Genomic DNA, 13,801 nt, shown 5'->3' with positions numbered 1-13,801 from the left:
TTACACCTGTGCAAACTCCCAGTGTCGGGGGCACTCACCTCTCAAGCTCATGGAGAACGAGCTTGGAAGGAGAGGACAGTCCTGGACCCTCCTTCCTCCCTTTGTGCCTTCCTGCCTTTTCCTCTCCCTGTTCTCCTCAAACATCCACTGAACCCAAGAAGTAGGTACCAAAGCTATAAAGAGGAAGTCACTGTCTCCGTTCTCTGTTCTCTGAATCCCCCCAGAAAGGGAGAGTTTCACAGTCTAGTCTGGGGAGATGGGTCCATTAACAAACAATGACATAGAGCGAGACATAATGACATGGGTGCTGGAGCCGGGAGAGACCCTGGGGCAAGGAGGTCAGTTGGGAGCCTCCTGCAGTGGTCCAGCTGAGTGATGATGACAGCGGTGGCAATGGTGTGCAGAGCGGTCCTGATGGGTGTCCCTCCAGCCAGGCTGAGGACCCTCCAGAAGTTGACCATCCCCCACTGCAGGAAAGGCTTGGGTAGAAGGTCCTCCTATAGCACAAGCCCTACCGCACTGCAGTGTGGTTCCTATTGATTCATCTCTTTAACCACCAGTCCAGGAGCTGTGAAGATATGTCCATGATTGTCTTATTCACTGTTGTGAGGAAGCACTTAGCACATAGTAAATACTTCACCAATATCCATTACATTTTTCATTAATCAATTGTCTGTCCAAGTGGCTTTGACATTGAAGGGTCCCCACTGATGCTGCCTCTGACACGGGCTCCATTCAGACTTCAACATCCCTCAGTGACCTTCCCAGACGCGGATGTGCATCTCACCCCCAGATTTGCTTCCTGCTCTATAACTAGGCATTGGGTCTCGTTCTACACAGTCATGGTGTTCTGACTTTGCAGTCTGAACACTGTCTCTGACTTTGCATTTTCTGCCTGCTGATGACCACTCACAGCGATTCAATTCCATAACAGGGTCCAGGTTCCATAGGCGTCATATCCCCCTTTTTGAGTCTGATACACCTACAAGTTCCTTTTGTTTGTAATAATCAATTTTCCTAATGGTGACTTTTCATTTGTGCAGCAACCCTTTGCTCTTTCTTGCTGGACGGGCTCCTCAGCCTGTCCCATTCCTTGGCTGCCCGAAACCCAGCACATACCCAAGACACTCTACGTTGACTCTTAACTGAGTAATCTGAGCAGTGAGCACTTGTGTGGCTGTATGATTTACAAAAACTTTCACATGCATTATCTCATTTCAGTCATCACACTGCCCCTGTGAGGAAGATATGAATATTGGTGTTCTCTTACAGATGAGGAAACTGAGATCACACAGGCAGAAAAGAGCTGAACTACCTCTTGAACCTCAGATGTCTGCTCTGTGCCCTGCCACTGCCCTGTCCTCAGGGAGAGGGTAAGCCAGGCTGATCTTTCCCAGACCATGAATCAGTAAGTGTTGAGCTGCCTCCCTTGCCCTCATTAAAAACTCACAGTACATAAAATCCCACTTTGTGGCTGATAAGTTGTCTGCAATTTACAGGCTTTCAGATGAATACTGAAGTCTGTTTAAATGAGATTACTCCTACCTCAACTTAAAATCCAGTGATAGGGACTTTCCTGGCGGTCCAGGGGTTAGGACTCTGTGCTTTCACTGCTGTGGGCCCAAGTTCAATCGCTGATCGGGAACTAAGATTCTGCAAGCCACGAGGTGCGGCCAAAAAAAAAAAAAATCCACTGATAAAAGAAACATTTCCCCGATGTCTCCCCTTATTTACTTAATTATTAAGCTAGTGTTTCTAGTTTACGTCTTTAAAGATTCCCCTAGATATCTAAACAGTATACAACGGTAAAAAGTATTTCACCTCCATCAGGACTAAGGAGGGCTGGAAAGGACAGAGAGAGGAAGAGAAGGGAATTTCTAGGTCATAATCAGGCATGAGAGGAGAAATCCACATCTGTGTGTTTACCTCCCCTCTGCTGGGAGGGAAAAATGCTCAAGAATCCAGGTCATTGGGTAGAGATTCCAGGGGGTAGAAACCATTGAATCCTCAGTCACTGCCAGCATAAAACATGCAGCTGCTTCACAAGTCACTGAGTAAACCGATCACACCATGCTAGAAGGCTCTGGAAGTGTACGGTGAGTTAGAAAACACTTGCATGACTTGAGGGTCCTAGACCAGATGACATTAAGGCCTCTTCCAGGTTAAAACAGGCTATGCTTCTAGTCTGCGGAATACTCTGCCACACTCTTCGTGATGCCAGTAAAGGTACCTGGCCTGTGTGCCAACTTTACGTCTTTCAAAGCCCTTTAACTCTTGTTCTGTCCCAGCCTGAGTGGACAGTCAATTAGAAACAGTGAGGGAGATTTCTCAGAATGGATCCAAAGGCTACAAGGTAAACTGACAGGTGACAGTGCGGGAGGAGAGACGAGACACACAAAGAAGAAAAGCATCATAGCCACATCCTGCACAGCATAATTGGCTCTGAAGGCGTCAGGGCACAGAGGCACAGCACAGTAATTGATGTTGATAACCCTGAGTCATCGAGAGGTTAAATCATAGACATGTCCCTGCGAGCTGATTGCTCAGCTCGTTTACAAAATATTTGTTGGACACCCAGGTTGCGCCTAACTCTGTCTGTATCCCCAGGATAGAGAGATGAATAAGGCATGGTCCCTGCCCTCAAAAGGCTCTCTGGACTTCAATTTCTTCAATTGTGAAATGAGGGAGCTAAACTCAGTGATTCCTAAGATTCCTTCCTGGAGGTCCTAAAAGCTTTATGCATTACGACTTGAACTTCCACAGTCCTACGAGATGGTAATCCAGGTAACATAATCCTATTTTGCAAGTGAGCGCTGAGACTCAGAGAGGTTAGCATCTGACTCAAGGTCACACAGTTAATGAGGAGCAAAGCCAGGACACTCAGCCACATGAACCAGTCACACTGAAATAGAAAGGTCTTCTTCCTCCCACCCCTGTGCTCTCTCCACACTGTCTTCCTTCCTCCAAAAGGGCAAGCAGAGTAGACGGAGAACAGCTCATGCATTTGACAGCTGCCTGAATTTACAGGCCTGGAATACAATATTCAGCAGCCACAAAACAAAAATCATGTGCAACTGGACACTAATAAATATCTGTAAGACAAAGTGCAACCAAAACGGCATCGAAGGATCTGGCAAAGTCAACAGCAAGATCAACAGCAAGATAAATCCGAAAAGTCAATAGTAATGGCTACTAGGGACACACACTGAACAACTAGAATATCTCTGAGAGAGAAAACGTGGTAGAAGGAAAAAGGCAGCTTGGGAGCACTATATTTAAAAGAAAAGAAAAGAAAAGAAAGAAAACCAAACACACACAGCACTGCTGGTGAAGTTGGTACAGGCACAGAGAAGAGGTGGGGATGTTCCCACACAGCCTGCTTTCTTCCCTCACCCCTGGCACGGGACACCTGTCAACCCCGCTGTTACTGATAATGTACAGATTACGGTGGGAAACACGTGTCCTGCCTTCTTGTAGACAATGTACAAGTGGAGAGAGAAGGCTGCCAGAGAGCCACTGGATCAAGACAGAGGGTTGATCACCAGACAGAGAGAATCAGCAGCATACTGTCCAATATGAGACAGCAAGTCACAGTCCTGGGAATGAGCATGTCGTGAGCAACTTTATTGTTCTGGATGCTCTGCTAGATATTTTACACACACTAGTCCACCCATCCCTCACAACAAGTCTTTGACACTCAGACTCTCAGAGGATTGGTTTGCCCAGGATTACCTGGCCAGCGAGCGGCTGAGCAACCATTTGAACTCAGCTTGTGTTCAGAGCTCCAGTTCTCCCCGCTCCTCCACACAGCCTCCAAGACTAGGTTCTGGCCCTACTACCTTTATTAGCTCTGCAACCTTAGACGAATCATTAAATCTCTTATAATCCTCGGGTTCCTGAGAATTGCCTGTCTCACAGAATTGTTGAAAGGATCCGAGGAGATAAAAAGCATGAGCATTTCTTAATCTGAAAAGACTCCTGCAATCAAGATGATATTGATAACAAGACAATACTTACTGAGCACCTACTATGTGCCAGACACCGGTTTACTGCTTTACAGGGATTACCTCGCTTAATTCTCACAGCAATCTGTGGAATTGGTATTCTCTACATCATACATAGATGAAGAAACCGAGGGTCACAGAGAAGTAACTTGGTAGCAAGTGGCAGGGCCAGGTTGGGAACAGACTTAACTACTCCACAACCCCTGCTGTGAACCAGATGCTGAACAACAAAGGTCTTCCCACTGCCTTCCTTCCGTAGTTTTATTGCCTTCCTCCCCCGTGGCCACAGGGCTTAGCTGTGCTGGCCTACTTTGAGACGTTCCCCTTAGATGTAGGAGCTAGAAATCGCCACTGTGGGAAGGCCAACACATTCTGCAGTTGAAGAGAGACTGCTTTCTGTTTTTATTATTTTTTTAATTAATTCATTAATTTTTTTGGCTGTTTGGGTCTTCGTTTCTGTGCGAGGGCTTTCTCTAGTTGTGGCAAGCGGGGGCCACTCTTCATTGCAGTGCGCGGAGCTCTCACTGTTGCGGCCTCTCTTGCTGCGGAGCACAGACTCCAGATGTGCAGGCTCAGTAGTTGTGGCTCACGGGCCCAGTTGCTCCGCGGCATGTGGGATCCTCCCAGACCAGGGCTCGAACCCGTGTCCCCTGCATCGGCAGGCAGACTCAACCACTGTGCCAGGGTAGCCCTGCTTTCTGTTTTTATCTGTAGCTTGTCTTTGTGCAGCTGAATTGAAAAATGCCACCAAGAACATTTACTGCTTGCTGGTCTGAGTTAGGCCCTGAGTTAGGAGACAAATCTGCCCAGAGTTCCAAGGGTTCACAGTCTCCTGGGGGAGCACGATACAAGTATTTACTGAGTCCCGTCTCTGAGCCAGGCTCTGGGTTAGGCTCTGGGGACACAAAGATGAGCAAGACACAACACACTGTGGTATCGGCTCCAACTGGGATGCACACAGGGTAAGTCAGGGCCCAGAGGAAAGGCCCCTGACCCTGCCAGGTGGGATTGAGAACAGCCAGAAAAGCGTCCCAAAGGAAGTGGGGCTTGAGAACTACATTCTGATTGTCTGCACTGCCAAAGAGCTGGCATATACCATCTCTGATCCTCACAGCAACAATCCTGTTGGGCAGATATTATTACCTTATAGATAAGGTATTAAATAACTTGCTCAAGGTATCAGAGCAGTAAGTAGCGGAGGCAGACTCTCACCCCAGGAGCTCTGACTCCAAGCTTGCCGGACCCTAAAGTTATGTCAGGTTGCCTCAGAGAACACTGTGCTACAAGCTACAATGGAGAAAGAAACGCCACACCATGAGACGCCAGAACAGGAGAGGGTAAGTGAGCTGCGGTCTGTGGGGTGTCGCGGAGGATGAGTGGCGTGGCGAGCCGTGGTACAATGATTCAGGACAGGCCTGCACAGATTCTTCATCACTCTAGTGAGTCCTCTAGGTCATGGGCAGGGAGAAACACTCTAAAGGCTGAAGGCCATGTGCCCGGCCGTCCAGTAGATGGGGTGATTTTTTTGGTGGGAAGGTAAGGTGTAGATGAGGAGTTGGATCTGGGTTGTAGGAAACAGAAACCTACTCATATTAACTTGAGCAAAGAAATAAACATGAACAAACAAGAAAAGGGAGTATTTAGTTTAAGGATTCAGGCATTTTGTTAGAACCCAAGGGCTAGCAATGTACTGGGACCGCAGGAGAGCTGGTTTGAGATCAGACATGCACACTGCCCCTGATCAGTCACCCCTCACTCCTCTCCTGTCTCTGCTTCTGTCTGGTGTCTCCGTATCCTTTTCCCTCTGCAGTCTGGCTCTCACTGTCTCTCCGTAGCAGGGCAAAAGATGCTTCCAGACACTCTCTCAGACCTAACATCTCTGATCTGCAATTCTAAATCCCCAGGAGAGAGAATCTGATTTGTTCCCATTGGGCCACACGGCTATGGATGGGAAGGAAGGGTGTCCGTTCTCAGAGAAGGTGGAGCTGGGGAGGCTGGAGGTCATGACCCCAGAGGTCAGGCTGGAGTGTTCTGGGGAGATGTGTCCAACTCCAGATATCGTCAGACCCATGTTCTGGAGAGAGGGTGCTGAGAGGTCTTCGTTTTTACCTTCTCATTCTGCCCTCTAAAGTAATACACTGTCTGCCACATTTATAATTCTTCTGTGGAGTTATTAAATCCATAAATAAAGATTTAATCTTTTAAGCTCTGCATTGTGAGAGCAGAAGTTAAAAAGCAGGCAGAGGAAAGCTTACCAGCCTTGGTGGCCGGGGGTAGCAAAGGAAGACGCGTCCAGGCTGCTGGGGCAGAGGATCAGGAGAGGCTGCAGCTGCAGAGCGGGGCGAAGGGCGGAAGGACGGCCCCTGCCCTCTGGCTGAAGGTCGAAAACAGCCCTCCTGGGGCAGAGACCGCATTGCCGAGGCAGCCACAGAGAGGCTCAAGAGACCAATCCTGCAGGCTGGGAGAAATACCAGAACAGTTTCAAGAGCTCTCAAAATGGGCATGTTTTGACCTAACGCAGGTAGAGAAATGTGGAGCAGTAGAAGGGGATGCTTCCAGGCGTCTCGGGGAAGGGCGCCTGTACAAGGAGAGGGATGAGAAGGAATCCAGAAAATCTGAGACTGGAGGAGGAGGAAGAGGGAAAGGCCTCTGCTTCCTGTTTAGCTCAGAGCCCGATTCCAGAGGAAGCACTGTCAGCTGAATCAACAACTTCATTCCTTATATATCTCTGCCCTCTCCCTCCGCCACCATCTGGGGCTCTGACAACACTGGCTCAGGTTCCCTGATGAAAATGACAAGGTGAACACGTTCGTTTCTCTCATGGGCAGACACAAAGACCAGCACCAGGGAGGAAAGGATATTGAGAACAAAGAGGAGAGCTGGGAAGTGAGGGTGGGGAGTTCTGAGGGCAGAATAGGGGTAAAGGGAACCCTCTCAACCCTGCCTTGTGATAGAGAGGCAGTGCCTGGACCAGAGATCTGGCAGACAGCTGTCCCCACAGCAGCGGCCCTTCCTGCTTCTTGATGCTACTCCCACAACCCCATCCCTGGCTTTTACTGTCTTAGGGCCGGGTGTTGGGGACACACGTGGAACTTCTCTTTGGACTCTTAGCGCCTTTTTACCCCATAGGGCCTCTGCTTCCCACTGTCTTCCCACTGTCAACTCAAACCAGAGGTCATAACCCGTTTCTGTCAAGTGACATGTTATGGAGGGTCTGAGAAGGAGCAGTGAGGCTGCTTTTTGATGATAGGATTCAGCCACGGAGGCTCTGTCCTTGAGCAGCAGATAATTAAGCTTAATGAATTTGGACAGTTCACTGGATCTGCCCACACAGTTCCACTCACCGTCTAAAACGCTTCCAAAATAGCACTAGCTATTGTACACAAGCCAAAAAAGAAAAACAAAAAGGAAAAAGTAGTAAGTGACAAGGCCCCAGAGATTTCTGCCCTTTCAGAAAAGTCTGAGTGAACTTTTCCAAAGAAACTTTAAGCAAGAAAAAAAAAAAAAAAAAAAGCTGCGTCTTCCCTCATTGAGGAACCAGGGAAAAAAAGATGCCACAAAGACAGGCACACACACGTTGTGAGGTGGAAGGACCCGGTGTTGGTACTCACTCCTCACACTGATGTCATCTACACACAGAGTCTCCGAGCTATTCCCTCCCCAGGGTCGTCAAAAAGCCATTTCTGTATCAAGATGCCTCTACAGACGGGGCCTCACCCTCTCACACAGTGGTGTCACACGAAGGAGATGAGCTCCCCCCATGTGTGCACGTGCCCACACACCCCTCCTCGGGGCCCGGCCCCCACCGAGAACTCCCTCCCTCCTCCACGCCCTCCTCAGCGAACCGCGCGCTGCTAGAGCCAGATGTTCCGTGGGCAGACCCCTCTGTGGGCTGACAGGCGGTGATTACTGCTGCCAGCCCCATATTAGAGAGAACTGAATGGGAGCGAGCCTCCGCCCGCCCAGGCTCCCCACAATAGCGTCTTTGTGAGGTGCTTCACTGCCTTTCATTTCCCCTGCCTCGCCAACCTACGTCAGGAGCAGCTCTGCCTGGGGAGGGAAGAAGACAAAAGGAGGATCACAGGGTCCTGACTGATCCACCCTACCCCGGGGGTGGGGGAGGGGTGGGGGGAGAAGACCGGGTCCCTTTCTCCTCCCCCCGCAAGGGGTAAATAACCAGGAGGACTCCCAGGGCTGCTTGAGGTCAACTTCACAGTCTAAGCAGTGGATCTTGTCCATCAGATGGCCTTGCTCCGGAGAGTTGGACATGGGGATGAGGCTGGAGCGGGGCCTGGTACAGAGCTCAGCAGATGCCTAGAGACTGGAGTCCGAAACCGGGGTCTCCTCCTGTCCTTTCTCCCTTCTCCCTTCCCCAGATGGCCTTCTGCAATTGCAGCCCAGAGGCCAGAGTGCTAGGCAGGAAAGGGTTAAGTTTCCGGGACTTCTGGACAGACTTCAGCCAGGTTCCAGGACTGGGGTAGGTAAGTGGGGGTGAGGAGGGTGGCGGGAGGGATGTGTTGGGAAACTGGTAAGACTAACATCTGGGACGTGGTCACTGCCCCTCCTCCTCGCTCAAACCGCAGACGCCGTGGCAGCAGGAAAATCAGAGCGGTTCAGACCAAGCGCGATTGTGCAACCTGGCCCTGGTGATGAGCTTGATGCTGGAGATGGGAGTGGGGTTCCGGTCCTGGGGGCAGAGTCCACTTCAGAGGTGAGGCTTAAAGTTCTTACAGAACCCACACGCATTCAGGGCTCTGGTTTCCACATTCGACTAAACCCCACTGTCTGCATCAAAACCTCGGAGAATTGGAATTGGAAGCTGTGCCCCTGGGCCCCAGTCTCGCAGCCGGAGGCGTGGTGCCGCTGGTGGTTCTGGGAGGGCTGCTGTGGAGGACGGTGGGCACCGGGGGCTTTTGCCCCAGCCTCTGGAAGTGCTGGGATTCTGCCGCCTCCCCAGGCACCTCCCAGTGAAGTCTGAAACTGGAGAAGCCCCTCTCGCTAGGCAAGGGAGCCCAGCCAAGTTCCTAATGCGGCTTAAGGAGCGGGGATGTGGCAGAGGAGAAGATGGACGATCACGGGGAGAAATCTGATCTGAGGGCTACCCCAAACAAACACAGGCAAGGAGCAGTGGATTTTCCTTTTAATGCAAAACGCTGCAGTACAGAACGAGTCCCATCCTCTAGGGCACTGAAGGGAGAAGGGAGAGAGGGCAGAGTCTAACATCTCCTCCTAGCCCTCTCTCTCCCCTGACTCGCACTGAGGCAAGAAATATTCTGTTGCCTGTTCACTAGGGTCGCCTCCATATGTATAAGGGTCAGAGCTCTGGAACTGGCTCATCTTTCATCGGCCTGAAATCTGCTGACATGGGGCAAGAGAGGAGTGAACATTTAGGGCTTTCTCTCTTTTAGCTCTAAAAGGATTCCTCGAGATCTGGAGTCCCATGTGAAATGAAGGGGCAATGAGAATTTGGCTTCCATTGGCTGAAAATATGAGATGTGAATCACAACTTGCCCTGAATGACGAGCAGGAAATTTAGTCGGGATATAAATGTATGGAGGTGAAAGAGATTCAAAACACAAGACTAGCTCCCTCAAACTTCTTCCTCTTTCTTCCTCATCTCCAGCTTATAGACAATCTGGTAGCCATCATCCCAGGCATAAAGCTGGCGCTCTCGGGGGTTATAGCGGAGGCTGGCGTGGGCACCATATCGGCGGGGGAAATAAGGGAGTGCTGCTCTTTCAGGGGTCAGGGTGCCACTGGCATCAAAGGAGCACTGGATGCGGGCCCGACTGGCAGGGCGGGTATTATAAACAACGTATAGGGTCCCACAGATGACAAAGGCAGCCTCAGCATTCTCTCTGGGACATGGTGTGTCCCACTGCTGCTCTGTGTCCAGTGTCTGCGGGTCTAACTTGGCCAGACACAAGTGCCTGTCGTCCTCCCGGGTGGCATAGACAGCCCAAAGGCCCTCCTCATCAGCCGCCAGGTCTATGTACGTGTCTGCCGTCAGCCCGTACGGGGGGATCAAACCCTCTGCTGGGAATACTGAACTGTCCACCACTGTTCGGTTTGCCAGGTGGAATTTGATGAGCTGCAAAGTGTTCTCCAACTCACCGCCCCCTCCAGGTCCTCCAGGGGGCCTCCGGGCATAGTAAAGAAAGCCACCATATACCAGCTGGCCCGTGCCTACCCAGGGGAAGGGCACCCGGACTCGGGAAGCTTTCCGGGCAGCCATGGCAAGGGTGAAGTCACGCAGCCTTGGGAAGACAAAGGCTGTGTCATTCTGGGTCCCATCTAACACGTAGATCTTCTCTGCTGGCCCCAGTGGATCCTTGGTCCACAGACCAGCTGGGCCACCAAACCGCTTCAGGATCTTCATTGATCTCACCTGAGAGATTGTGTAGCCACAGTCTGGTGGGAAAGGAGAAAAGCACAGGACAAGGAAAAACAGGCAAGAGTTAGATGCTCACTGCAGGAACCCCCCAGGGTGGGCTATTTGGAGAACAGTTGGGCCTTTGCCCAGTGGACACCTCCACTCTCATGGAGGATTGGGGCAAAGAGCACCACAGAGGCCTGGGTCCCCAGAAACTCTCCTTAATGAACCTCATAGTACAGAGATTTCCCTAAAACAGATTCTAGAAGACAGAGCCAAATGGACTGGGATAAGGAGAAAAAAGGGGAAGAACCAAGGAAGAATACAGGGGTCTGTTTCAGATTGCTTACCTGTCACCATATCGTACTTCTCGTTTCTTCTGCCCTTGCCTTTGGCCCCAGGGCCTCCAGTCACCTTCTCATCAACCTCTACACAGGGTAGGGCTGGGTTCTGGGTCTCCAGATAGTCTACTTCCCGCTCCAGACGGTCCACTCTCCCAGAGATGGTGTCAGCCTCAGTTCTGAGTGCCTCCCGCTCCTTCTCGGCCACCTCCAACAGCGGCAGCATCTTGTTCTTGAAATCCCGCAGCTCAGCAGCATGCCGACTACTCTGGTCCTGGCACTGGGCCAGCCGTTCCTAAAGGGATGGGGCAGCAGGAAGGAAGGCCGAAGGGTTACAACTCTCAGGCAGGGAGAGGCCCAACCAGGGAGTCAGGAATGGGAAAAAGCAAAACTCAGCCAGGCATCAGCATCCCCTTCAACCTCCACAGAGAGAAAACCAAATGTTCAAGATGCTAAAATGCGCAAAGAGCTCAGCTAAGATCCATCTAGGCCCCCATCCCGACTTTGCATCCTCCGGCCGTGCTGTGAGCAGTGCCACTGACTTCTCTGAGCCTCTAGGGCAGTCTAAGTGCATGAGGGTGAGAAGGGACCTCTGCTCCATTATACGATCCTTTTCTTGGGAATTAGGATGCTACAGACTCCAAGCTGTTAAAAAGGCAGAAAGTTGCAGATTCTCTGAGAACTTCCAGCTTTTAAAAGAATCATCAGCTCATCCTGAGATGCATTCCCATAATTCTAGCTCTCAATTTCCACTCTCTTCCCTTATCCCATCTAAGCCCAGGGGTGAAACACAAAGGTCTATTTGCTTTGGAATTGCTTTCTGTATGTGGGGAAAGAGGAGGACTTGCAATTTTGAGGATCCTCTTATTAAAAGATGGAGTTTTCTGGAGGTTCTTACGAGAGCCCTAATTTGTCATCCCCATATCCCTGACAAACTGGTTGAATCAACAGGAGATGTGGAATCCTTCCAGGCTGGGCCAGAAGAGAAAGGAGACACCTACCTCTAAGGCAGCTAGTCGGCGTTCCATATACTCCACAAGGTGGTGCTGCTGTCCTCGAAGGGGTCCCGACCAAGACAAAAGGAACAAGATAAGGAGCGGGGTGCGGGGCCCCATGGCTGCGGGAGAGTAGGGCCAGGGTAGACCAAGTGTGTAGTCGTGTGCACACGGCCTCTTCCACTCAAGCCAGCGGGTTAGCTTCGGAGGCCGGGCTGGGGGCGGTGCCTTCTCTCTTGCAGGATCTCGGGGCTCTCTCACTACTCTGGAATGCTTTCACAGTCTCTTTACGGGCCCCACCCCCTCCTTTCCGCTTGGATTGATCAAACACAGATGGCCCTATTGCAGAGCAGCCAGAAGGCTTAACCGCCTCCCGCCTAGGCCGTGGGCTCCCCAGGAGAGGAGAAGGAGATCGGAAACCCTAGGGCAAAGGCCTTCTGGGCAGTCACCCAGGGAAAGGAGCTAGCAGGGGGAGGCAGAGGCCCCGGAGGAAATTTAACAAACTCTATTCCTGCTTTAGAATGCTTCCAATGCTGACTTAAGAACCATCCTTCGTTAATCCTTTCCTTTCCCAGCAATAACAGCATGGATTGTTTTCTGCCTTTAGTGGAAGCTGGAAGCAGGGGAGATGAGGTTTGAGGGGAAGGGGTGGGAAGAAAGGCCACAGTGGTCAAGTCTGTAGTACCTTCTTCTACAGCTCACTGGCGCCATCTTGTGCTAAGCACCTGGTGTCATCTCAGAATTAATAGGGAAACCAAGTTCACCTCCAGTGGAAAATTTCCCACAAAGCAAGCCAAGTAGATTTAATTTACAGGGGTTTTCATGATTAAAATGCAGCTTTCCCCACGGACTATCCAATTACTTATGGGGCTATCCCAATCTCTCTCTGATTTAGCCTAAGAAAGAGAATGTATCTGAGATTAAAACTAAAAAACAAAAACCAAAAAACCCAAAACAGGTCATTGAGAAATTAGTAAATTAATTCTTGATTATCTGGAAGTGAGACTGACTGCAGTCTTTCTATATACAGTTTTCCTTTGCCTGAAAGTTTCTAGGCATATTCTCTTACCCAAACTAGGGAGTGTTCAGTGAGTTCACACTAATTTTACATTCATTTATTTAGGAAAAAAAAAAATGAAAAATATATATGTTGCAGTCTAAATCAAAATAAACGTACTCTGACTTCCCTACTAATGGGAGAGAACAGACTATTGATAACTTCTCTTGGTTATGGCCCAAAAGGGTGTTTCTAAATGTTTCTCATTTCCATATCCCAACTATGACTACAGGAGCCCAAAAAATTAATGGCCACTGTAAGACAGACTTGTCCTGAAACACATGCGTCAAAAGAAGTCAAATGAGCATAGCATTTATTCAGAGCCCCGCAGTGATGAATCTAGACAAATCTCTAATTCTTTATCAGGAGAAATTTTACTTTAATCACTCACTTAAGAGAAATCTGAGCCAAAGTCCTCCTCTAAAGAAAAAAAAAAAACTACTCCTTGGACTTGAGGACATGGGGAGGGGGAAGGGTAAGCTGGGATGAAGTGAGAGAGTGGCATGGACATATACACACTACCAAATGTAAAACAGCCAGCTAGTGGAAAGCAGCCGCATAGCACAGGGAGATGCGACCATCTAGAGGGGTGGGATAGGGAGGAGATATGGGGATATATGTATATGTATATGTATAGCTGATTCACTTTGTTATACAGCAAAAACTAACACACCATTGTAAAGCAATTATACTCCAATAAAGATGTTATAAGAAGAAAAAAAAAACGATTCTTCTAACAGTGCAGCTTTCTGAAAGGAGGGGAAAATAGCATCGTCTTGTGGTTATTCTTATTTGCATTCTGGTACTTTAGATGTTTGGTGGAACATGCTAGGAAGCAAAGTTTAATTAGCCTGTGTCAGAAGTTTCTGCATCTTTCAAAGGGCCAGATCCAGATGATCTTAAGTTAGGGCCCTGGACACTCCATTCTTGGGAAGTATTCCCTACCGACCCCTATTTATTTCTGGGGCGGAGATTTGTATGAAGAATGAAGTTGTCTCTAACACTCTATTGGTGTTCAGATGCAATGTCTT

At 49.7% G+C, this 13,801-nt stretch overlaps 1 protein-coding gene across 1 annotated transcript; it reads right to left on the bottom strand.

The window, feature by feature from the left end:
- Positions 1–8,923: 8,923 nt before the first annotated feature.
- Positions 8,924–13,196, bottom strand: OLFML3 (olfactomedin like 3). Its single transcript, XM_079936546.1, has 3 exons — positions 11,720–13,196; positions 10,728–11,013; positions 8,924–10,415 (listed from the first exon to the last, which is right to left on the bottom strand). Exons 1-3 carry the CDS (start codon positions 11,831–11,833, stop codon positions 9,595–9,597), a joined length of 1,221 nt encoding a protein of 406 aa, XP_079792672.1. The 5' UTR covers positions 11,834–13,196; the 3' UTR covers positions 8,924–9,594.
- Between the last annotated feature and the right edge of the window lie 605 nt (positions 13,197–13,801).

This window comes from Stenella coeruleoalba (genome assembly GCF_951394435.1).
Source record: "Stenella coeruleoalba genome assembly, chromosome: 1".
NCBI lineage: Eukaryota > Metazoa > Chordata > Mammalia > Artiodactyla > Delphinidae > Stenella > Stenella coeruleoalba.
This window is presented reverse-complemented; position numbering and strand designations above follow the sequence as displayed.

Excerpts from the sequence above, each read along its gene's own strand:
- OLFML3 (XM_079936546.1), bottom strand. The coding sequence starts at position 11,833 with ATGGGGCCCCGCACCCCGCTCCTTATCTTGTTCCTTTTGTCTTGGTCG. Across the intron at positions 11,014-11,719 it reads GCCGACTAGCTGCCTTAGAG|GAACGGCTGGCCCAGTGCCA; the intron begins GTAGGTGTCTCC and ends CCATCCCTTTAG. Across the intron at positions 10,416-10,727 it reads GAAGTACGATATGGTGACAG|ACTGTGGCTACACAATCTCT; the intron begins GTAAGCAATCTG and ends CTTTCCCACCAG.